Source organism: Sceloporus undulatus, chromosome 6, assembly GCF_019175285.1.
Source record: "Sceloporus undulatus isolate JIND9_A2432 ecotype Alabama chromosome 6, SceUnd_v1.1, whole genome shotgun sequence".
Taxonomy (NCBI): domain Eukaryota; kingdom Metazoa; phylum Chordata; class Lepidosauria; order Squamata; family Phrynosomatidae; genus Sceloporus; species Sceloporus undulatus.
The window spans coordinates 59,993,111-60,017,607 of NC_056527.1; the positions used below are offsets into that span (position 1 = coordinate 59,993,111).

Sequence of the window (24,497 nt, forward strand, 5' to 3'; positions counted from 1 at the left end):
CCGCAGGCTTACAATCTAAAAAGACACGACACAAAAGGAGAAGGGAGAGGTGGTGGGGAAGGGGATCAGGTCCAGCAGTTCTTCTCTACATCAGAGGCCATTTATTTATCATTTATCATTTATTATTTATCATTTATTTATATAGTGCCATTATTATACATCATGTTTTACAAAAAAAGAACCAGAAAAAATGTTCCTTGTTTTCAGGCTTACGATCTAAATACATGTGCTAACATGCTAGCTGATACTGCCTCTTCTTTTCTCCCTCTGAGACCAGAGCAGTGTTAGTTAGGATGGAGGGATGGATGGTCTTTCATCTGCTTCAGAACCTAGGCATGGTGGAACGGTGCCTGCCCCTTCTCTCCCTCCGAAGCAAGGGCAGTTGGGATGGAGAGACAGCCTTTCAATTTGCTTCTGGGCTGAGGCATGATGGATTCATGAAATATGTCTCTAAGCTGGAATTAAGCAACATGTTTGGTTGGGAGGAAGCCTTGCTGAAACCAAAGGGTTTTACTTCTGAGTAAGCATGTTAGGATTGCACTTCATGTGTGTCTAATAGTGATGCCTTGTCTGAGTATGTTCAGAAGTGAGTGTGTCCTGCTGTGTTCAATAGGACTCACTCCTAAGTAAGAGTGTATAGGATTGAAGCTTCAGTGTATAAAGATACAACTTCAAAATGGGGGGGGGGGGGGGGAGGACAGGTTTGTAGTAAAGGCTTTGAACATTTATGTGCTAACATGCCAGAGCATGCCATATCAGTACCTTGTTTACATTATACTTTCTTAAAATGAGCTAAATCTCTATCATAGAATGTAATCCAAGGGAGAAGAACCATTAGTCCTCCAGATGTTTTGCTCCTCCAGCTTGTATCATCTCTCACTTTTGACTTTGCTGTTTCGGGTAGGTGGGAACTGCTATCAAACAACATGTGGAAGCCCACATGATTCCACAGCCCTGAGGGAGTGCCTGTGCATTTTTACTGTATTCCTGTTTATGTAAAAAATAATCTTAATCTTAATGGCTTTTTGTGGGTTTTCTGGGCTATGCGGCCATGGTCTAGAAGAGTTTATTCCTGATGTTTCGCCAGCATCTGTGGCTTGCATCGTCAGAGAATGCCAGTCAAAGATGTTGGTGAAATGTCAGGAATAAACTCTTCTAGAACATGGCCACATAGCCTGGAAAAACCACAAAAAACTATAGATGCCAGCCATGAAACTTTGACTTTACAAATGTAATGGCTTCCAAAGAAGACTATTTATGGATTTGTCAGTTTACAGGACAGGACAGTGGTGTAAAATGTGTGTGTGTGTGTGTGTTTGAAATGAGAGCATTGCACCTCCAGATAAGAATCCCCCCCCCTCATTAAATTTTCCTGCAGTTCCCAATTTGTTGTGTTCTTATTCTCTTGGTAACTTTGACTGTCCTTTGCCATTGATGCCTACACTGTTCTTCTAAATGTTTGATTGAGGTTTTAATTTATCGCAGCACTTAGATGTTTTAGATACTAAAGGAAAATGTAAGTTGGGAGGCTGAATTCTTCTGGAGAGGGCACTGTCCGCCTCCCCCCCTCACTATACTGCTAGGTGAGGTGGCAATTTTGGGGGTGTGATCAATAGTCACCAAACAGTAGATAAATTTTGTCTAGCATATGCAGTTTTAGACCCTTTAGAAAGAAGTGCTGTCAATAGTGCTGTTCATTGTGTGATTACAATTAAGATCCCTGAATATTTCACAAGGCTTGGACAAGTTAATTGGCTATAGCACGACGTCCAGACTCCCTTAACCAATATGACTGGTGGCCATACCGACAGAGGGATTGTGAGAATTGTGATCCCAGTTTAGTTTTCCCAAGCTCCCAACCCCTCCCACTTTTGGTATGTAAATAGCTTCAAAGAAGATATTTTACCAGCATCCTAACTCTATCAGGGAGAGAGAGAATAAAAACAACCCAACCCAGTTTAGTCCAACCAACCCCACCCCATCGTTCTTAGGCTTCCCAGCAGATTCTGTTTACAGATCTTCAGACCTGTATGTTAATTACATCCACGCAGTTAACTCCTTGTCAAGTTTGGCCTGTACAGTACTGCCTATAGTGTGGAAAGCGCATCAAAAGCATTTTTAGCTGCTGTTGAGAAGTGTGAGGCAGGTGGCCAGAAAGAGGAATAGGGGAGCAGCACCTGAATACAGCAGTTTGCTCTGTTTGTTCTAGATTCAAGATGGTTAAGGTCAGCCCCGCCTGCTCATTTTAAATGGAAGGACCAAGAATAGCTCACTATTAAAGTTTTAAATACACTTTAATCCACATACACTAGGACTAGGGCTTGGACAACTCCCAGAATCCTCCAGCCAATCTGTCTAGTTTAAGAGATGTGTCCCCAAAGAAATAATATCTCCAAGCTTTTGTCAGGACCCCTCAAAAATACCCTTTCTTCCCTCCCCCTTTTAAAAAGAGCTCAAGTATCATTAGTCTGTGATATCAAAGTAATGCTTTTTAGATAAAACAATGGTTCTTAATAATGCTTCTTAGATAAAAAGGCGAAGTTATTAGTGAACTCAGTCTTGAAAACAGTTATATTATAAACATGACTTCTGGTTTGTATAAAAGTAGCTGGTTTTAGAATATTAAAAGCACCGAGTGGATATTGAGGCCTGTTTGTACTAAGCAAGGTGGTATGTATGGTTATGGAAAGAAGAATGGAATGAATGTGAATTAAAAGAACACAACATAACATGAGCAAACTGATGTTCACCTCTTAATCTACTGTTGCTGAGCTTCCAGAAATCAAAGCAAAGGGGATGGGGAATAAAAATTGGGAGCTTACTCCTAGAGAGCTTTATTTTTATGGTATGACAGACTTACTCTTGGCAGAACAAGCCTGCTATGATTTTACTCTCAAGAATCTCCCTCGTTGGAAGCAAGTCTAGAATATCTGCCTTTGCGCACTGCACAGCTATAGCACTATGATTCCACTTTGTTAGGGAATGATCTAGTCACATCTCACACAGAGGGAATGCAGAATTACTTAACCGCAGAAAAGGTCAATTGACTCTCATGGCTTCCTCTCTGCTAAGTAGAGGTACTTAATCAGTGAGCCACTGAACTGAAGGTGGCAGCTTCTTAGCCAACTATCTTCAGGACTTCTGCTTTGGTTGGCCATTGAGCCCCTTCTAGGCAGGAAGAAGTACTGGACAGTATAAGGAGAGCCTTGCTCCACCTGAACTTTGTTTGAACAACCGGTTTTTTCTGTCCTTGATTATTTCAAGGAGACTGCCTCTTGATTTCTCCTTTGGTTATGACTCTTTCTTCACACATAACCTCGATTTTTCCAATTTTTCAGAATTGCTAGCTCTGGGCCCATACAGACAGGCCAAAATAAAACTGCTTCGTGTCACTTTGGAGGTATGCTGTTTAAATGACACACACATCTTAAGAGGCCAGAAGCTGCGCCAAAGCTGTGCTCCAGTCCTTAGGACTTGAGCGTGACTTTGGTGTACCTTCCAGCCTCTTAGGATACATGCATCATTTAAACAGCATACCTCCAAAGTGACCTGAAACAGCTTTATTTTGGCCTGTCTGTACAGGCTCTCTGACAGCTTTTCATTAACCATGCTGCTGTTAGCCCACAGAATCAGTGGTGTAGTGGTACATTTTGAGGTGATGAGTTCTCATCATCATCACTGACCACTGCAACCTTCATTAAAGGCTGTTGATTTCTACAGTATATCGGTTTTAGAATAGGGGAGAGAATAATGTAGTCCTACAATAGCTGTTGGACTTTAAATCCTAGTAGCCCTGACCAGTCTTGACAAAGATAGGGGATACTGGGGGCTGCTGTCCAACAACATCTGGAGAAAAACATGCTTTTTACCCCTAGTTTAGAGGACCAGAGATGTGTAGAATCTGGTCCCAAACACATTTACTAGGGGAAAAGTGGAACATATTTCAACAGATCGTATTTCAAGGCAAGTATGTATAGGATAATAGCCTATGTTTCATCCGTTTGGCAACAGGGAAGCTTCTGCATTATAACAAAGGTTCAGCTAGAAATACAAGATGGTAGTGTCTCACATATGACATTTGTAAATGTTGTAAACATTTTAGACAATCCTCTACTACTACTACTACTTCTACTACTACTAAATTCTATTTATATACCGCTTTCCCACAGATCAAAGCTGTGTACAGACAATGAAAACCATACAGACACTTCATAAAAGGATAAAATACTACTTTCTTGCTTTCCCTTTTAAGAAATGTGGTCTAGAAAGATTGTATAGATAAATATGCAAAGCAAATTACAAAACTAATAAAGAAAAAAAATCACAGTGGACAAATAAATTCTAACAGACTAAAATGAAAACAACAACAACAACAAACCAACCCAGCATATCACAATTTCTGAAATGACGGAATAAATTAAAGTACGTATTAAACAAAACAGATATACCTAGATACTGATTCTTTCTTATTGACCTGATGAAATTTGGGGAAACTGTTTTTAAAACTCTCATTTTCAGCACCACCTTGGATGAGATAGTCCTTTTTTTTTTGCATGTTTAAGTGTAACTGTAATGCAGAAGCCAGCTGTTGCCAAGACAAGCCATTTTAAAAAAGCTGATAGCCACTCTAAGCCAAAAAGGAAGCTGTGTGCCCTCTCTGCTGAAAACGATAAAGTGCGTAATAGCGCTGCAAACTTAGAACCTTATTGTTTGTGTTCTGTTCCTCTGATCTGCAGCTTTGTTTTATTCCACTTGGCAAGCCAGTAGTGACTAATGAAAACTAAAATTAGAATTCTGCCCGAGGGACCCAGAAGTATACCATGAACTTAATATTTTCCGTTATGCTGCAGCACCAGGATGAATCATCTCAACAGAGGATAGACTATTGGCAGTCCCAGAACCCAATCCTGGCCCCAGGGGCTTCCAATCTGACCTTTATCATAGCCCCCAATTCAAAGGAAGATCCTTCCACTAGTTGTGTACCACAGCCACTTTCTTCCCCATGAATGGAGGCATAAAGTCCCCCTTAACCATTCCTCATCAATACAAAGAACTTCAGAGGCTTTGCCTGCATTTTCCCATGCATACCTCTAACATTAAGAAGATTCAGACTGGAACAATCTCTTTGCTGTACTTCTAGAGTCTAGAGATTCTCCTCAGATAGGTCTGATATAAGAGGGTTGCTGAACATTTCTTGCTCTCCTGCCCAGTGAAAAGTTGGTAATAAAGGGTGAACTGGAAATTAATCTCTGATGCCAGTAGGAGAGATTAAAGTGGATAAAGCAGTAATTAGAGTTCAGAAATAAATTGAAGTAAAGGGAAGACAGCAGTGCATCTCACAGATGGCCCTGCTAATCGAATACCGACAATTTAATTGGAAATTCCCAATTCGTCCCAATTGGTCATTGCTTAAATCGTGATGATTTTAAGCCCTGTAGAGATTTGGCCACAAGACTTTTCAGCTCATATACTTTGCATTTTGGATTTCCCTCCTTTTTAAGGGCTAGATTTTATAAGTGTGACACAGAGTAATGTTTTAAACCTGTTTCTTTACTGTGTTGTGCCTAATGGAAGATTCTTCCAGACTGGCCAACATCCTCAGGATTGGATTGGAATTATCACTGCACTTTTATTGGCAAAACTGTTTTGCTTGGTAAAGCAGAAGTCTGTGGGAAAAGAAGACCACATTACGGTTGGATTAACTCAATATAGGAAGCCAAAGCCTTGAGTTTGCAGGACTATTGATAAAGGTCTCTTATTCTTATTCACAGGGTTGTCATAAGTCAAAGATAACTTGATGGCATAGAACAACAACAAATAGATGCACTTATAAAGGTGTCTCCCCCCGATGCCTGAACAACATTCTTCTTGGCCTGCTCTTTTTTTCTTGTTAATGTCCAGTACTAACCACAACTTTTTATTCCCAGAACATAGTGGGTTTCCCCTCCTTTCCTGGGGGTTTCCAATACAGGCTAGGGTAAGTACTGCATGTCTGTACCCACTTTATTTTTGGACACCCCCACCTATGATATTTTGAATGACAGCATGATCTTTTCCACATTGATTTTCTGCAGACAACCAGCAACAAGCCAAGGCCACACACACCGGCAGATCTAGGGGATGATTGGATGTGAGAGCAGAATCAACCTCTACAAAGTATGCTTCCAAGAAAGAATGCTCCAACATTTCCCATAACTATTAGTCAGTCTGCCTGGAGTCTAATTTGGTTTTATTTTGCAGTGATGTAGATGAGATCAACTGTCTTACCTCTTTTGAGAGATTACCTACCGGTAGTCCTGAAATGATAAATTAACTTTTTGGATGATTATTTGCGCTATTAGGACAGGACTTTGGGGCAGAGTCTAGAACCTCACTCAGGAGTATGACTAGAATGGCCTGCGGGTGCCCTAGGGCTAGTTTACCATGTTTTGAATTGAATGAGGTAATGCAATACTATGGATTACCATCTGATAATTCTCTCCACCCTTGTAATACTATTCAGTCCAAAGTCTAGTATTACGTTACTCCACCATTGACTTTGAAAATTTCAGAGATTTATAACTTTGTAATTTTATCTTTCAAATCCAACCATGGCATGATTCAGTAGATTTCTGAACCAGTAATACATTTTAGTAATGGCCCCTTCAATTCTTCTAAATTTAATGCTGTTGCATCTTTTATTAATTCTTTATTTTAAAGCTGTCTCACTAGCAAACTAGAATCCTAATTTATAGGACATATACTCCGCTGTATATAAGAGTGCAACCAAACACTCTCAAAGCAGCTTCCAACAGGCTGTAATAATAAAAGCAAACAAGAAGCTGATTCATACAGATGCAACTAAGCCAACCTTCATTTTCTGGCTAGCGTGTGGAGCTGAGGTCAGAAAAATTATTTTGGGACTATAGCTCTCACAATATCATGGCCAGCAGGACCATAGGCTATGCCAGCTTGTGGAATCTAGGAGTTATCCTACCAATGTAAAGGTGGTGCCTGGTACCGTTGCTTCTTGCATGATTTTGACAAATGACTTTCTAAATGTCTGATGATGACTGGACTTGTTAATCAAGTGGGTTCTGTACTTTTCTTACTTTCATGTTAGTAATTTGTGATTTTGATTTAATTCATAAAATCAGAGTTGGAACAGCCCCCAAGGGCCATCCAGTCCAACCCTTGCTATGCATGAATTCAGAATCAAAGCACCCCCAATAGAAAGCCATCCAGCCTCTGTTTAAAAACCTCCAAAGAAGGAGACTCCACCACAGTCCATCGGCATATTCCACTGTCAAATAGCTCTTACCGTCAGGAGGTTCTTCCTCATATTTAGGAGAAATTTCTTTTTCTGTAGTTTGAATCTATTGTCCCATGTCCTAGTCTCTGGAGCAGCAGAAAACAAGTTTGCTCCATCCTCAATGTGGCATCCCTTCAAATATTTAAACATGGCTATCATGTCACTTCTTGCCTTCTTTGCTCCACGCTAAACATCCCCAGCTCTCTAAGTCTCTCTTCATAGGGCATGGTTTCCAGACCGTTCACCATTTTGGTCTCCTTCCTCTGGACATGCTACAGCTTCTCAGCATCCTTCCTGAAGTCAGATGTCCAGAACTGGATGCAGTATTCTGAGTGAGGTCTTACGATTCTCCCTAATTCTCTAAATAAATAAATAAGTAAATAAATAGTTTTAAACAGTTTTATCTTTTTTAACTGCATTTTATTCTTTTAACAAGCAATCTATGGTGTTTTAATATTGTAATTATTTAATTTAATTTTTAATGTACTACTTTTCTATGTTTTTAATTGTACCGTTCTTTTAATATTGTGAGCCACACTGTGGCCCAATTCTAGGGAAAGAGCAGGATAAAAATAAATATAATATACTAATAATTATTATCTTGTAATAGTTTGTCTTTTTGGTGTATTAGTTCTATTCTTCTTTCATTTAATAAAACTGTGCATCTCAGTTTTGGAAAGTAGGTTATAAATCCTAGTGGTGGTGGTGGCACTGCTGCTGACAATGCTGCTGTTGTTGACAACAATTACATTTGTCACCTCAGATCCTCATTGAAAACATCATCAACGTTTAAAGAATAAAACAGTATACAAGTATCCCTCACATAATGAAGCAGATGTGTTTCTGGGCATTAATCCGTTAACATTAACAAAAAACTGACACCAGAAATAAAGTAACCTAGAAATAATAGGGATAGGTTCCACACAAAAGAGAACAATTCAATATGTTTCAGCAAACTCTTTATCGAAAACCAATAATATGCACATGTGAAATGAAACAGCCAGGTTAGGCAAGTACTGCACAACTATAGGGGGACCTTGGTATCTGCTGGGGTTTTGTTCCAGGACCCACTGTGGATAACAAAATCCATGGATGCTCATGGCCCATTATATACAGTGGCACAGTAAAATGGTTTCCCCTATATAAAATGGCAAAGTCAATGTTTGCTTTTTGGAATTTATATAGTTTTAAAATATTTTCAATCCGTGGATAAAAAAAAAAAATCCACGGATATAGTGGGCTGACAGTAAACAAAACTATTTTCACTCTTTTAGAGACAACTTGAAAACTTCTTCCAGAACATATCTAGGGATTTTTTTCTTTCATCACTGTTCTTAAAATTTGCATTCTGTTGACCATACTTATAAATCTATGGGTCTTTAACATGCTGAATGAGGCATGCTTATCTGCTTTCCCGCTTTCTCTCTGTTTTGCTGTCCATACATTCTCAGTGAGGGATTCTGAAGACAGGTCCTATTCACCATATATAGGCTCAGTAGTCTTCCCTAGAGTAGAATCCCATTCTTTCACAGCTCAAGCTTGCATTGCTTTATTCACTAGAGACACACTGTTGCAACTTGACACTGAAAATCTGTGTTTCTATTGCCCTCTTTCACAATCCTTCCAATGTCAATGCTGCTAAAAAAGCCAGGTAGACAGATGATGAGGAAGAAAAGGGAGCAGGAGGCATTAAGAACAACTACAAAGGGGTTTCTTTGTCAACTGAGGTATGCCTATTACATGAGCAGTGAATGGTAAGTGTTGTTCTTGTGTTTATACATCTGCAACACTGATAAATTAGTATAAGCAGGAACAACAGCACTGTGTGTCTTGAAGCAGGGACAAGCATGGAATAAATCTCGTCCCTGATTTTGCCCGTGCAGATGATTCCTTGCTGGTCACTCTATGAAGGGTCTTATTATGGACCAACTGTAGTAATAATCTTTCAGATTTACAAAAGTCTGAGGGCCAAAGTTGAACAGTACGTTCTGGTCAGGAGGATTCATATGTAAAGAAAATGAAGTGCCCTGACCTTAGATTTGTTACTTCGCCGTGTTTCAAAACACTTCAATGCAAACAGACTACTGTAGTAGCACAGGCAGTACAAGTGAAAATGCTGACACACAAATTCTGCTTCTGTTTAGTCCATCTTGTGAATTTGGTTTTCACAGAAATCCTTGCTGTGTTTATGCCTGTGGATTAGCAAATTGCAGCTGTTTGTCTGCGTACGTATTACCATCTAGTGGTCATTTCAGTTAACAGCATCCAGATGCAATAGTTTCCTATCTCTTTCACACTACTGTACAGTACTGTCATAGCTCTTTGAATGGTAGTCTTTAATTACTATTGCTGCTTGATACAGAGTCTTGTAATTTACTGTTTGGTGAAGCACCAGATCTCTCAGACGAAGAATTCTAAGTACCTCTTCCTCAACTGCAAATCCCAGCATTCTGTAGATGGAGCAGAGGCAGTTAATGTAGAATCAAACTGCTATAATTGTGGAGCGTGAAAGACACCTGAAAGGGAACACGTGTTTGCCCCCTCTTCCAAAACCATTAAATCTAGACACCAGAAATTAAGGAAACTCTAGGGGTATTTGTGGATTATGTGGTTTTAAAGCATGCTAATTTTAATTAACGGATAGGTATCCATGGGTTTGAAGTCTAAGTATCATGTTTAGACTCTGGATGGCTGACTTCTCAAATGAGTGCATAGGTTTGTAGTCAATATGGTTTGAAGATGGTGCAGGGAATGTTGTCCGAGGGACAAAGTTAGACGGCTGCCCCATCCTGCCTGCTGTGGATCACCTTCGAAGTACATTGAAAGAACAGAGCCATTTTTCTTGGCATAGTAGGTATGCATACCAGCAGATGTGCCTAGAGTTCCCAGAAATGGTAGTATCACTAAAATGGGGCACCTTGGGTCCCTTTCTGGGAGAAAGACGACATATAATTGAAATAAATAAACTGAATTGTCTCTAATTTTTATTGTTGTTATTTTCTGGGTTTATATATTATTATTTGGGTGAGCTGCCACAATTCCCCTATCTACTACTAGTGTTTTTATTGTTATTATGTACTTGGATAATTGAGAGGTTGTCCTATTGCTACTCCATGTCTCCTCTTCTCTTACTTTCTCTCCACCCCTCATTGTGCTTTTTACCCATTCTCTCCTTCAATGAATCACAAGCTTTGAAGGGTTTGGTAAAGTTGCAGTCACTGAGAAATGAATGCTCTTAACATCAGATGATGGCCTTATGCATTAAAAAACAATGTTAACCTGCTTGAAATGAGAGCGAAGAAATTTTCCTTCCATTGTTGCATTAAAGAACTTCTCTGTACCCAGCTAAACTTGGCAAAGAACTTAATACATCTGAATCTTCTGAAACTCACATATGTAATTATATGCTTAATAAGGCGAGTGTACTTTGTATAAGAAAATTAGAGCTCTTTAGTATGCCGTGAATAATGTATGAGAAGTTCGAAAGACCGGGGTGGAGTTTTGTTTGTGCTGAGGGTGGAGAAGGAAAAGAGCATCATAAAGTCTCCTTTATTGTGTAACACAGTCTTGTATTATATTGTGTTTTGGCTTGAAGGGACTATGGCAGAATTTCGGCTTTTAATTAAGGGAGTCAGGATTTAAGACAGAACACATTTTGAAGAGCAACAGAAAAAGGTCCCTCAAGTAATTTTTCTGTTTTCTTACACATGAAATGTAATCTAATATATTGGTGCTATAGGCAATAGTTTACATTTTAATCAAGCTGAGTTCTTTCTACTTGTCACCTTATTGCCATTTCATTATAAATTAAATATTAAAGAGTTAAAAAAGATAGAACTTTATTGATTGATTGAAGGGCTGTGTACACTGGCCATAGAGGCTGCCCTGGGGGCGGAGTCGGGGTGTGGTGTCCACATGACGCATGCCCTGACTCCGCCCCAGGACAGTGTGATGCTGTGCGCCACTCCACACACCGAATGGCGCCATGGTGCACAGCACCAAAGGAGCACCTTAAAGCCATGGTGCCACAGCTATCATGCCCTTTCCTGGGCACAAAAAGGGTACAAAAAGGCACTCCTTTTTGAGCCATCAAAAAGCTGGCTTTGCAGTGCTCCTGCAGCATGCAGCGTATAAACACCATGCTGCTGGAGCACTGTAAAGTTGCCCGTTATGTGGTTGGGCAGGCAGTTTCATGGTGCCTTCCCGCTGGCTTGGAAGCATACGTCATCTAAACGGCACACCCCAAAGCTACCACACAGGGGCCGTCTGTTTTGTCCCCAAGTAAATTTGTTATGTTGGTGGGACCAAGAGAAAGACTTCCCCTGTAGGATATATCTGAAATATTTCATATACGCACATATCTATGTCTTAAGTATATGCCAAAGATACTTCACTATCAGGATTAGTCAAAGCTGCCAGCTGCCTATACATAGGGTTATAAACTTTGTACAACATGGATGGTAATTCTAAGCATACAACATATTTTACCATAAATGCTGGGTATGTGTATGAGAAACACACAAATCTGCTTTCTAGGTTAAACTACGGCCTCCTATATATTTGAGTGCAGCTTCTCTCTGCGTGGTACAGTTAATATTGCCTGCAAATGAAATAGAGGGGCCCTCGGTACCTGCAGGGGATCCGTTCCGGTTTCCGGATCCCCATGCAGATACCACAATCTGCAGATGCTCAAGTCCCATAGTACCCAATGGTGGTACAGCCACACCACCATTGAGAATAATGGCACTTTGCCCCCCCTACCCGGGCCAGCTTCGTCACTTTCAACGTGGTGGATGGCAGGGGGCTACCTTTTCTTCCTCCTTTTCCATGCCTCCTCCTCCTCTTCCCCCTGTTGCCACTGCCACAGCTCTTCCTCCCTTTCCTCTTCCTTTTCCTTCCATCCTTCCTTCTCCTCTTCCCACCTCCCTCTCCTCCTTTCTCCTCCTCCGCTTCAGGGATGTAGCCAGGATTTTAGGAAGGGGGGGGGGGTCCAGACTAAGTGCCACCATTATATTGGGGCTTGGGTGCAGCGGCGCAGCAGCACGCACCATTCATTTTTCTAATGGAAGGGGGGGTTCCGGACACCAAGAACCCCCCCGGCTACGTCCCTGTCCGCTTTCACTGCTGCTGCCATTTGTCCTTTCCTTCCTTCCTTCTTTCTTTCTTTCTTTCTTTCCTTCCTGCCTCCCTCATCTTCTTCCTCCCTCCTCATCCTCCTCTGCCCCCCATTCAGGCTTGCCATCTGTGGATGCTCAAATCTGTGGATGGCAAGTCCACTGATACGGAGGGTGGGCTGTATCTAGTATCCTCAGGGAGCAAATCTCTCAATGTAAGTTTGTCTCAGACAACTGCTACTGCTTGATTCTGTATTAGCATCCACCAGTGCAGATCAGAAATGGATAACAAACATGCTCTGGGATAATTCCTCATACAAAGAAGGGTAAATCACACCAAGCATATTCTATGCCTTATTTCAAGGGTCGGTGAATATTGACTGTCCAGATAGTTTAACTCCCACAAGTCCCAGTCTGCATGGCCAATGATAAAAGGTTGGGAGTTGTTCATAAAAGCATCTGGAGGACCACATTTCTTGCCTCAGTTTATTTGATGTATGTATCACCTCTTCACTTGGACTACTGCTTTTCTAGATCAGAAAAGAGGAAACAAGAGAGTGCAATTATTTTTGAGGCCTACAATGTAACTATGTGAAATTTACATACTAGCATCAATGTGCTGAACATATCTTTGAATTTCCATTTGCGTAGTTGCTCTAAATGTTTAATGACTGGCCCAGTTACCTATGTTACAGAAAGTCTATTAAATGAAGCCTAACTTTGCTCTGGGTTTGATCATGAGTCATGACCAATCTTCAGTATTATACTGAGCAGCTATTAATATCTGCACCTGAGTCATAAAGTCTTGCCTGCAAATATTACTGGAGTTAATACTTTAGAGATTCTGATTCACTTCAATTCAGGTGCCATTTCCTAGGAAAAACTTAATTCAAGTCCCATTAAATACAATTGCTTAATAAAATGGTGTCCCTTATAAAAAGGTGCTCAAAGGTGCTACAAGGTCTCTCTACATATTATTATTATTGCATCTAAATGCATCTGAGGAAGTAGACTTTCATCTATGAAAGCTCCTGCTGCCAAATTCTTTCTTTCAGTGACTCTTGCTACAAGATCTCTCTACATATTTTTTACAGTGCTGTAGATAGATCAGTGGTCCCCAAACTGTGCCTTTTAAGAGATGTTGGACTACATCTCCCAGAAGCCTCAGCCACGTTGGCCAATAGCCTGGGATTCTGGGAGCTGAAGTCCAAAGTCTCTTAAAAGGGCACAGAGTGGGGACCACTAGTGTAGATGCACATCCTGTTTCCACTTTCTTGAGTGCTTAATGCTGTATATGGCAACAGGTCATTCGCTGAGGGAAATAAGCGTAGCTTCACATCCCGAAGGAAAATTGGACCTTGGCGGCCGCCGTACTCCTTTTCCTTTCCTGCTCCACGTTGGCCGCGCATGCGCAGTGCCTCGGCTGGCTCACCTGCCGCTTGCGTGAGGGGCAGAGAAGAAGACTCGAAGCGGCGGCCGGGAGAGGAGTCAGCGGCGGCCATTACGAGGCCTCTACCGCTGTTCTCTGAGGGGCGAAGCGAGGTCGGCCGAGGGCCCTCCGGAGAAAGAGAGACCCCCGCGAAGCGGCCGCCGCTTCTCCGACGCCGTCATGTTCAAGAAGCTGAAACAGAAGATCAGCGAAGAACAAACCTCGCCCGCCCCTCGGAGCCCGGCCCAGGTAGGCGCCGTCCCCAACTCGGCCACTGGGGCTGCGTCCACACTGGAGGGATAACCCCGTTTGGCACCGCTTTAATTGGCCTGGCTCAAGGCTATGGCATTCTGGGAGTTGGAGTTTGTTGTGGGCTCCAACTCCCAGAATGCCATAGCCTTGAACCACAAAAAGAGTTAAAGTGGTGCCAAACCGGGTTATCTCTCCAGTGTGGACGCAGCCCCAGTGACTTCGGGAGAGTCACACTCTCTCAGCCTCCTCAGGGGAAAGCAATGGCAAAGCAAGTGGCTCCTTTTCATCCTGGAGAGAAGTGACCAGTGGGGTCCCACAGGGCTCTGTCCTGGGCCCAGTGCTATTCAACATCTTTATCAATGACCTGGATGACAGAATTGGGGACATACTCATCAAATCTGCAGATGACACCAAATTAGGGGGAGTAGCTAATACCCCAGAGGACAGGATCAAGATTCAAAATGACCTGAATAGACTAGAAAGCTGGGCCAAAGCTAACAAAATGAAATTCAACACGGAGAAATGTAAGGTATTGCACTTAGGGCGGAAAAATAAAATGCACAGATATAGGATGGGTGACACCTGGCTGAATGAAACTATGTGTGAAAGGGATCTAGGAGTCCAAGTAGACCACAAGTTGAACATGAGTGAACAGTGTGATGCGGCAGCTAAAAAGGCCAATGCTATTTTAGGCTGCATCAATAGAAGTATAGTGTCTAGATCAAGTGAAGTAATAGTGCCACTCTATTCTGCTTTGGTCAGGCCCCACCTGTAATACTGTGTCCAGTTCTGGGCACCACAATTCAGAAAGGACATTGAGAAACTGGAGCGTGTCCAAAGGAGGGTGACTAAAATGGTGAAGGGTCTGGAAACCATAAAGCCCTATGAGGAACGACTCAGGGAGCTGGGGATGTTTAGCCTGGAGAAAAGAAGGTTAAGAGGTGATATGATAGCCCTGTTCAAATACTTGAAGGGATGTCATATTGAGGAGGGAGCAAGCTTGTTTTGTGCTGCTCCAGAGAACAGGACCCGGAGCAATGGATGCAAGCTGCAGGAAAAGAGATTCCACCTGAACATTAGGAGGAACTTCCTGACAGTAAGGGCTGTTCGACAGTGGAACAAACTCCTTTGGAGTGTAGTGGAGAGATCTTGTAGCATCTTTGCTTTTCTAGATTTCAGTCTACTTCCTCAGATGCACGTATGAGGAAGTAAATGCACCTGAGGAAGTAGACTTTCATCTAGGAAAGCTCACACTGCCAACTTCTTTCAGTTAATCTCAAAGGTGCTACAAGATCTCTCTGTGTATTGATTCTACCGACAAATAGTCTGTATTTTTGAATTCCTCCTCCGAACAAATCTTTGCCAAGAAAATCCCATGATAGATTCCCCTTAGGGCCATCATAGGTCATATTTGACCTATGGTGGGCCTAAGCAGAGCCTATCATGAGGTTTCTGACTTGATGGCACACAGCAACAAGAACAATTGCGTTTTACAGGCACTAATGCTGATACTGAGGAAGTAGGCTGAGGTCTAGGAAGGCTCCTGCTGCCAACTTCTTTCTTTCAGTGAGTCTCAAAGGTGCTACAAGATCTCCCTACGTTTAATAAATAATTAACAGTGATCATGATTGCTGAGTACATAAATGGATCCAGAATGTGAGAGAGCATGGTGAGTGGTTTAAGCATTGGATTCAGATCTCTGTCCTGCTATGGAAAGGCACCGGGTGATCTTGGGCAAGGCACACTCCCCCAGACTGAGAGCCTGAAAGAAATGTTGCTAAGAAAGCCCCATGAAAGGGTTGTCTTAGGGGAGCCATAAGTCAAAAAAGACTTGAAGGCACACAACACACACACACAACGTCCCAGTGAGCGCATTAGTAGTTTCATCAGCCCGGTCCAGCTCAGAAAATGAGCCCCTTCAGATTAGCGGGGTTTATAGCTGTAGGATTGCGTCCGAATCATCCAGGAAGGAAGGTGTCTGTAGGCAGTACATACGTTATAATATAATATAACATCTATAATATACTGTACAGCAATATAATAATATTGCATATTGAATAAATTGGATAAATGCATATGCAGTGGTCCCTTGGTATTTTCTGAGGTTTTGTTCTGGGACCCTCTGTGGATACCTAAATCCATGGATGCCCAAGTCCTATTAAATGCAATGGCACAGTAGAATGGTCTCCCCTTATATAAAGTGGCAAAATGAATTCGTGGATACGAGGGGCCAACTCTCTGTGTGTGTGTGTGTGTGTGTGTGTGTGTGTGTGTATATATATATATATATAGTGTGTGTGTGTATGTGTATATATAGTGTTGTACCAAGCCAGTGTGTGTGTGTGTGTGTGTGTGTATATATATATATATTATATTATCGATAATATTATATTGTATATGCATCTGTTGTGTAACATGCATATATATATATCACACACAACACTATATATATCGAGAGGTGTGTGTGTGTGTGTGTGTATATATATATATATATATATATATATGCATGTACACACAGATGTACAGTTTTGTGTGTGTGTCCTTTGAAGCTACGTTGAACTCTGATATTTGTTCCATAGGTCAGAAACAACACACATATGGTTTTCTCCCGTTTTGTTTCTTCATTGCCAGTGTCTTTATTCATGAACATGGGGCACCTGAAAGAGAAGGAACATGTTAACTGCATGGACGAAACTGGCTTGGTACAACACCATAACTCATGTTCTGGAAGCAACTGTTGTTGTTACTTTCTGGAGTGTTTGTTTAAAACCTTTTAACATCATTAGTCCAGAAGTAATTGCTTAAGAGGTTATAATGAGGAGTTTTTGTGCTGTAACATCCAAAATGCACAAAATAGTGATACTTCTTTGGGCCAACTAAAATGCACAAAATACATGTTGCAAATCGGGGGGTTGGTTATACTTTGCTGGGCCCAGAGGTTAGTTTTGCCTCCCTTGGACCTGTCAGGGAATGCTGTTAGTGAATATACTGTATGTACAAGTTATGCCAGTGTAATATACTCTTGTTGTTGTGTGCCTTGAAATCATTACTGCCTTATAGCGAACCTACTATGGAGTTTTCTTTTGCCTTTGCCTTCCTCTGAGGCTGAGAGTGTGACTTGCCTGAGATCACCCAGTGGGTTTCCATAGCTGAGCAGGGATTCAAACCTAGTCTTAAGAGTCTTAGTGCAGTGTTTCTCAACCTTCCTAATGCCACAACCCTTTAATACAGTTCCTCATGTTGCGGTCACCCCAACCATAAAATTGTGGTTTCTCAGTTCCTAACACCATCGGAAATATGTGTTTTCCGATGGTGTTAGGCAACCCCTGTGAAAAGGGTGTTCAACCCTCAAAGGGGTTGCGACCCACAAGTTGAGAACTGCTGGTCTTTGTGCAACATGTCTTATCTTCCAAACCTGCAAAGAGAAAGGTGGAGTTGTGCTGCTCAGACAATGTTCTGTGAAAATTTCCTTGTAATTTAAAGCAGTAGGCCTACGATCTTGATGCTTGGTCTGTATGTGTAGATTAATGAGTTCTTAATGAAGTGGGAAAGTGCTGAGATGGTGAAGTAGGTTGTATCACGGCATCAGACTACAGATGCAGAATAGCAGTCCCAACAACAACAACAACAACAACAACAACAACAGCTCATCTGGTAGAGAAATCCCCTTTGGCCCATGTGCTGAAATTTTAATGTAAAGGAGGATGAAAAATGTCACCCACCTCATCATCTTTCAAAGAATTAGCGACCAGTTTTTATGTCTTGGCATTAGTTTCTTCAGATTCACTAAATGGAGTTGAAAAGGAAGCATGGAAACTAGATATTAATTGTAAACACAAAACCTTTTAACATTGTTAGAACAATTAACTAATTTGCTCAGATGAATTTCCTCACTTGAAACACCACAGAATTGACAACATGGTGTATTCTTGAGTAAAGTATGAAAATACCGAATGTGACCCAAAATGTTGCATTGCTGTAACCGTGATACTGGAATTTATTGTCCAAGATTGCGCCACATTTGGAATTGACATAAAAGTGACTTGAAGTCCTGAAAGTATTGCTATAGAATTTGCAATTTAAAAAAAATCAAGAAATACTGTTAAATAATGAGATTAGGTTTAAACAGTGCTGCATATTATCAGATACTGTATTTGTATATGAGGAGTCATGCTTTTCATTTCTTGTTACTTTACAGGGACCCTCTACAACTCCACCTCCAGTAGTCAGGAGCAGAACATCTTCACTTGTAGAGCAAAATGACGAAGGTGCTTTAACACCCAGCAAAGAGGTAGGCTGAAAATCTAGTAGCTAAAAAGGAGGAGGGCACAAACAGTGAGAAAAGAGGAACCAAATCTGGCAAAATTCAATGAAAAATATTTAAAACAATATTAGAAACGCTCATCCTTCCACATTTGCAGCTTTGACTTTTGTGGATTTGATTATTTAAGGATTTTATTAATATGTTCTCCAGCGCAACTCTGTGGGCAACTTTAACCAAATGTCACACCGAAGGACCTAGAGATTCCTAGAGAGGTGTTCTCTCAGGTAAAAACATAGTATTTTTGTTATTTGCAGTTTTTCCACATTCACGGGGGTCCTGTGCCCCTAACTCCAGCAAATGTGGAGGGATGAGCATATATGTATCACAGGACAAGAATGTTTCAATATAGTGTTCTTCTGAATGAGAGAGTATGAAAGTTCCAAGTGGAACTTTAAAAGGGCCTGTTCAGAAAGATGCCAATTTCAGCCTTAGACTCCTTTATAGTATGGTTTTCAGACATGTACCATGCATAATGAGCCCAGCAATAAATTTTATAGATGATCAAATCAAGGTGTCGAATCGAATATAACAAGAATAAATCTCTGACAGATGGGTATTAAATATATGTTTTCTTGAACTCTGGTTGTTGAGAGATAACTTCATTTTTAAATTGTGTAGATGGGGTTTTGTTTTTCATGAAACATCTGGAGCATGATAGTTCTGTTGAATATCCATGTGGCTAGCTTCAGTTCACCTGACACATTGTGCTAAGGAGGTACAAAATGAATATTTTGATGAAATGTTCCTTAGCATAAGAAAGTTAAAGCTTCTTCGAATTATTAGATCCGAAGCTCCTTGTATGTATGAATGATTATATTGGAACATCAGTCTTCCTATTTCTGTGCAGGAAATAGAAATTATATATTTTCTTGTTCAATATAATTTGTGAGATACTCTTTCTGGTGATGAATCTGGGAGGTAGGAAAGCCTGAAAAAAAAGGGGGGGACACATACACAGGGCTTCTTGTGTCTCTTGTCTTGGTGCATTTTTCATTTATTCTCACGAATTACCACAACCATAATTACATACAGTGCAATTTGCATGTTGTGATATAGGTTGTGGGTTTTAACATTTCATACTCTACCCATAACCCGGCTTTTGAACTTCATGTTATGATTGTGGGAGGATTTTTTCCTGTAGTGTAGAAAAGCTTAAGAAATCCTCTGACAGCAAATGGAACAGTTGTTGCAAATGGAAAAGACAAAGGACAGAGCCATCAGAATTGGAGGATAAATGCATGCTGTGCTTTCTAACTTTACTTTCAAGGCAATCCCAAATCCTGCTTTTGGAACCCATCGCCTGGCTAGCTTCATTTCCAGCCTTGATCAATACATTTTGTTGGTAATACCTCTCTTTCTATAGAGAGAGAGAGTTTCTTTTTAAAATTAATATTTCTCTAGAACATTATCCTAATTCTGTAAGCTCCTATGTGGTATTACTGTGTCCAATTCTCTGCCCATTCCTCATTTTGGCTTAAGATGCTTTGATGTGGTTGTTTACTTCTGTTTCTCCCTGAGGTAAGAAGCACAGTGTGCCTTTCCCATCTAATGTGATTCGGTTCCACACGCCCCTGGCAGATGGGAAAAAATGCAGAAGCTTAATAGGTGGCAGCATGCACGCACCCATGTTGGCGTGATTATGTGCACATGTCACCATAGACTAATATAGGGTGAGGTGATCTGCAGAAACTCCAGTTTGCTAATGGTTAGCTTGCTGATATAGCAGGCCCATTGTATAGTGCAAAACAGTAAATTTTAATGATGTCTTTAACTGTGATTGTTTTTGTATAGTTAGAGGAAACATACCGTATTGTAGTTTACCATTTTGGCACATTGTTATTCTTGTTCTTCAAGTTGTTTCTGTCTTATGGCAATTTCTTCAGAAGGGTTTTGCCTTTGCCTTCCTCTGAGGTTGAGAGAATGTGACTTGCCAAAGGCCACCCAGTGGGTTTCCATGGCTCAGCAGGGTTTTGAATCCTGGTCTTCAGAATCATAATCTTAACACCCAAACCACTACATCACACTGCCTTACTTTTAGTACTATACCTCTAGAAGAAAAAAAGACTGGAGACGCTATGGGAGAAGCAGTCATGTCAGGCTTGCAACACCGTCTGGGGAGAGGTGTGAGAGTGTTGTATCAATACATATTTAACATTACGACCCATGTCACAAGCAAGATGCTCACAAATGAATTGAAATGTGTCTCCTTTCTACTAAACTTTTTTTTAAAGTCAGAAGAACATGGGTAGCAAGTGAGATTGCAAGAAGCATCAAGAAATAATGTTAAGTAGTGCAATATAAATCAGAACAGATATGCCAGTTTGCATGTGCCCAGAGCATTTATCTACATGTGCATGAGGATGAGTATCTCCATAGTGCTGGGTGGAGAGTAGAAGGTATTAAAACAAGATGCTGTATTCAAATGACAAATGGAATATATTTAGAACAGCACTCTTTTTTAGGATGATTGCCCCAGTTTAGGATGATTGTTTCATGTATACTGTGTGTGTGTAGGGGGGTTGTGTCCTTGTACCTTAGCTGTTCAAGTGAAGGAGGAGTTGCTATTGAATGTTTTTAAGGGATACCCATCTTATGTCTCTTTTAGTCTAAAACAGGGATCTTATAGCATCTTTTTGCCCAAGTAGTTTATTTCAGCATAACCTTGCTTGGATTACAGCCTGCGTCTTCAGTTGCATGTAATGCAGCTTAGGTAGACAAGTATTTACATCATCCAAGGAAGTATGAGATGTAAAATACAACATGAATGTAAAACATGCTAGCATGGTGAAAGTGTGACAAGTGGAGCTTTTAAAGGTGGTTAAAGAGAGCCAGGCAGGTGACAGGCACATCCAGGTATAGATAAGCAGAAAATTACACAATGCTAGGGAAAAGTGATTACCTATAGATATATTCAGTTGTATGTGAATGCAAAAACTGCAGTTACAATAAATACATAAATAAATAAATAAATAATAAAACAGTGCAACAGTGGTGGTAATGAAATACAGAAGATGACAATTATATTATTATAGGCCTTGAAAAGGTTAGTTTAGCATAACTGCCAATTACTTGTAAAGCAATACATGAGACGTATACGCTGCTAGGCTCTTAATTGTTTCAGAGGTGTGAAAATAATAGATACTGTTTCTAGGAGAATTGATTTTGTTGAAGGCAGAGACTTTGTTGAAGGCAGACCCAAGATTTTGTGTAATGAAACCAAAATATACACATATGTAGTGCACTAAGAAACCATTGTCTCTGTTCATACCTCTGCTAATTGTTTGGAAGCTGTGAGTGGATTCCAATTCAGTGGTCGTCCTCTCTAGTTCTTTGAAATTCCCATCTTTCACAACAGCCATTTTGAGAATATCCCAAGAGGTTGAAGTGTGCTGACACAGTTTTGTGTATTGCTATTTCTATAAAGGCACATATCTGTGTATATTTATTCTCTTGTATGAGTCTGCCTCATTTGTATAATGCAGAATGTGGAGGAGCACTGCTTACAGAAGATGGCATATATGATGTTGGAAGATGAACAAATAAATATGCTCCTAGTGTTGCAAGTAGCATAATTAGGACACATGATTATGTTGCCAGGGTTGATGTGAAGACAGTGGGTAGAAACAGTTGGCCCTGAAGGGGCAGCTCAAAGCTGCCCTGGAGAAAGCCAGATTGGGGCCGCTCCCTTTTGAGCTGGCAAAAAGCCGGCTTTTCTGCCATTGCAATTTTGTGATGCTCCTGCAGCATGTGGCTTATAAATACCATGCTGCTGAAGCACCACAAAGCTGTCCACCATGTGGGCATGTGGGTGGCATGACGCCAGCTTGGGGGTAATGTCAGCATGAGGCATCTAAATGCTCTGATGCCACCCTCAAGCCGGTGCAAAGGGGCCATCTGTTTAGCCCCAAAGTTGGCCTGTGGGTTTGTAGCAGGATGTGGTCCCCATGTTTCCATTCATGTTGTGTTATTTGTAGATCATGAATTTAAGTTTGGAGAATGTAAGTAAGCAAGTTCTATATAGATCTACCAAAAGCCCATGAAAAAGCAGTATAATTGTCCAGAAAAGTTGTAGTTCATTAGAGATACGTTTTAATACTTTCAGATGTAAACTCTTTAGACATCTAGTGGTGTTCTGCTATTATATGTATTATATTTTTGAAGTTGCTCTGTATTAGCTTGTTCCTGAGTACAGTACCAGTCTCTTTGGGTGCATATTGTGATTAGAGAAATGCTTGATATAAATCCATGAGTCTGAGTTCCTGTGTTGTGTGACCAAGCAGATGTGATTGTATCTGAGAGTTGGCTAGAAACAGTAGATACAATGGTGTGTCTGGATAGAGGCTTGACACATGCAAATATGCTTAGTGATCCATTGGTTTTCCATGTAATTTAGTGCTTATGGTTTGTTCATGTACTTCCAGAGAGGTGTCAAGAAAGTGAACTAGTGTGGACTGTTCTAGGTTCAGGTTGATGGTAAAGACACAGTTGTTGAAATTCTTGTCTAACATAATGTGTTAGTATCTGTAGTCCTCAGGTGAGACACTGCAAGAGCTTCTAAAGAGAGACATTGATTTTTTGGCTTCATTTGCACAAAACAGTAATTTGACAAATCCTATATTACTGTAAATAAGCTTCAGCCTGGGTCACACAGCCTCTTTGCTTCTTGCACTGGCATACCAAATGTTTACCAGTGGTTCCTAAATTTGGTTCTCCAAATGATTTTGGATTTCCATTTCTAAAGTTCAACAAGGATGTCCACTAGTAAAAGCTTCTGGGAGTTGCCTTGTGAGCAAGAAATGCTAGATGTACAAGCTGCTTCAGAAAAGGAAGGGGCACTATGTTGGAGAATGGCACACACTAAAGAATTTCAGAAGAAAATCAGCTTGTGTTTTATAGTGAAACTCTTAATTGCGTAGTCATGAAAAATTATGGATACCTCTAAAAAATGGTTGTATCACAATATTTGATTGTCCTGATGCATAACATATAATCTGAACAAGAGGATACTGTCAGGACAGAATACAAAGACACATTTGGTTTCCAAATGGCAAATGGATCAGTCAAGGCTGCATTTTATCACCCAGTCTGTTAAATTTATTTGCAGATCACATGGAAAGCATGATTGGACTTGGAGGAAGGAGAGATGAAAACTGGAAGAAGGAACACCAACAGTTTAAGATGTGCAGATGGTTATGCTGTTGGCAAAAATAGTTAAAACTTATAATAGCTATTGAGGAAGGTAAAAAATGTGCAAAAGCAGGGTTACAGTGATCATTAAGAATACAGAAATAATGACCATGGGTGATTTATATAACTTCACAGAGGATGAAGGAGACATTGAAATAGTCAGAGCTTTTCTATACCTTGGCTCAGTCATAAATTAAAATGGAGGCTGTAGTCTAGAATCAGTTTAAATATGCCTTTATTTTAACCTTTTGACACCCCCCCCTCCTCTTTTTTGGCTTAGTAACGGAGATGAGCACAGTCCCCTACAGTCGATTATGACTAGAAATTCATGTCAAGGGGAAACCTTTACCTTTACCTTTTATAATACTTTACATAAGCAAAGCAAAGCTACAGAGATTCTTATAATATTGTGTCTTGTTTCCTTTGGGTTTTTCCTGTATGTCCACATGCATATGTGCTCAAATTGCTGTCATCTTGCCTTGTTTTCAGGAATACAAAATATCACATTCAATAATCCATTTTTGCTTCTCATACCTCTTTAAAATTAGCACATTCATTTATGGGTTTTTGAAATTATAATTTAAACCAGGCTGTATCTGTGTCATTCTTTCATCTATGTCTTTCCAGTTAATATAAATTAAGCACTGGCTTGTGTAGTACTTATTCCCTAAATGTTGCATTGACAATGGTGTTGAATTTACACGAACATTGCATGTGCTGTGATCTTGAACAACATTGTGTAGTAAATGAACACATGAGTCCTTATTACATAGGAGTTTAGATTTCTGGTATTTTTTAAAAAAACATTAGATGTCTTTATTGAATTTTCTTGAACAAGTTCTTCGAAATGAAAAAAGTTTGTGTCTAACTTGTCAACATTTATTTATACATAGATTTATT

At 40.5% G+C, this 24,497-nt stretch overlaps 1 protein-coding gene across 4 annotated transcripts in view; it reads left to right on the forward strand.

The window, feature by feature from the left end:
- Window positions 1-13,869: 13,869 nt before the first annotated feature.
- The window catches only part of GOLGA4 (golgin A4), a 70,659-nt gene continuing 60,031 nt past the window's right edge, over window positions 13,870-24,497 (forward strand). For all 4 annotated transcript variants that reach the window (XM_042473204.1, XM_042473205.1, XM_042473206.1 and 1 more), the window contains exons 1-2: window positions 13,870-14,083; window positions 18,285-18,377. In XM_042473204.1, the coding sequence (XP_042329138.1) occupies window positions 14,015-14,083; window positions 18,285-18,377 (162 nt within the window). In that variant the 5' untranslated portion in view covers window positions 13,870-14,014. The remainder of the gene's footprint in view (window positions 14,084-18,284; window positions 18,378-24,497) is intronic.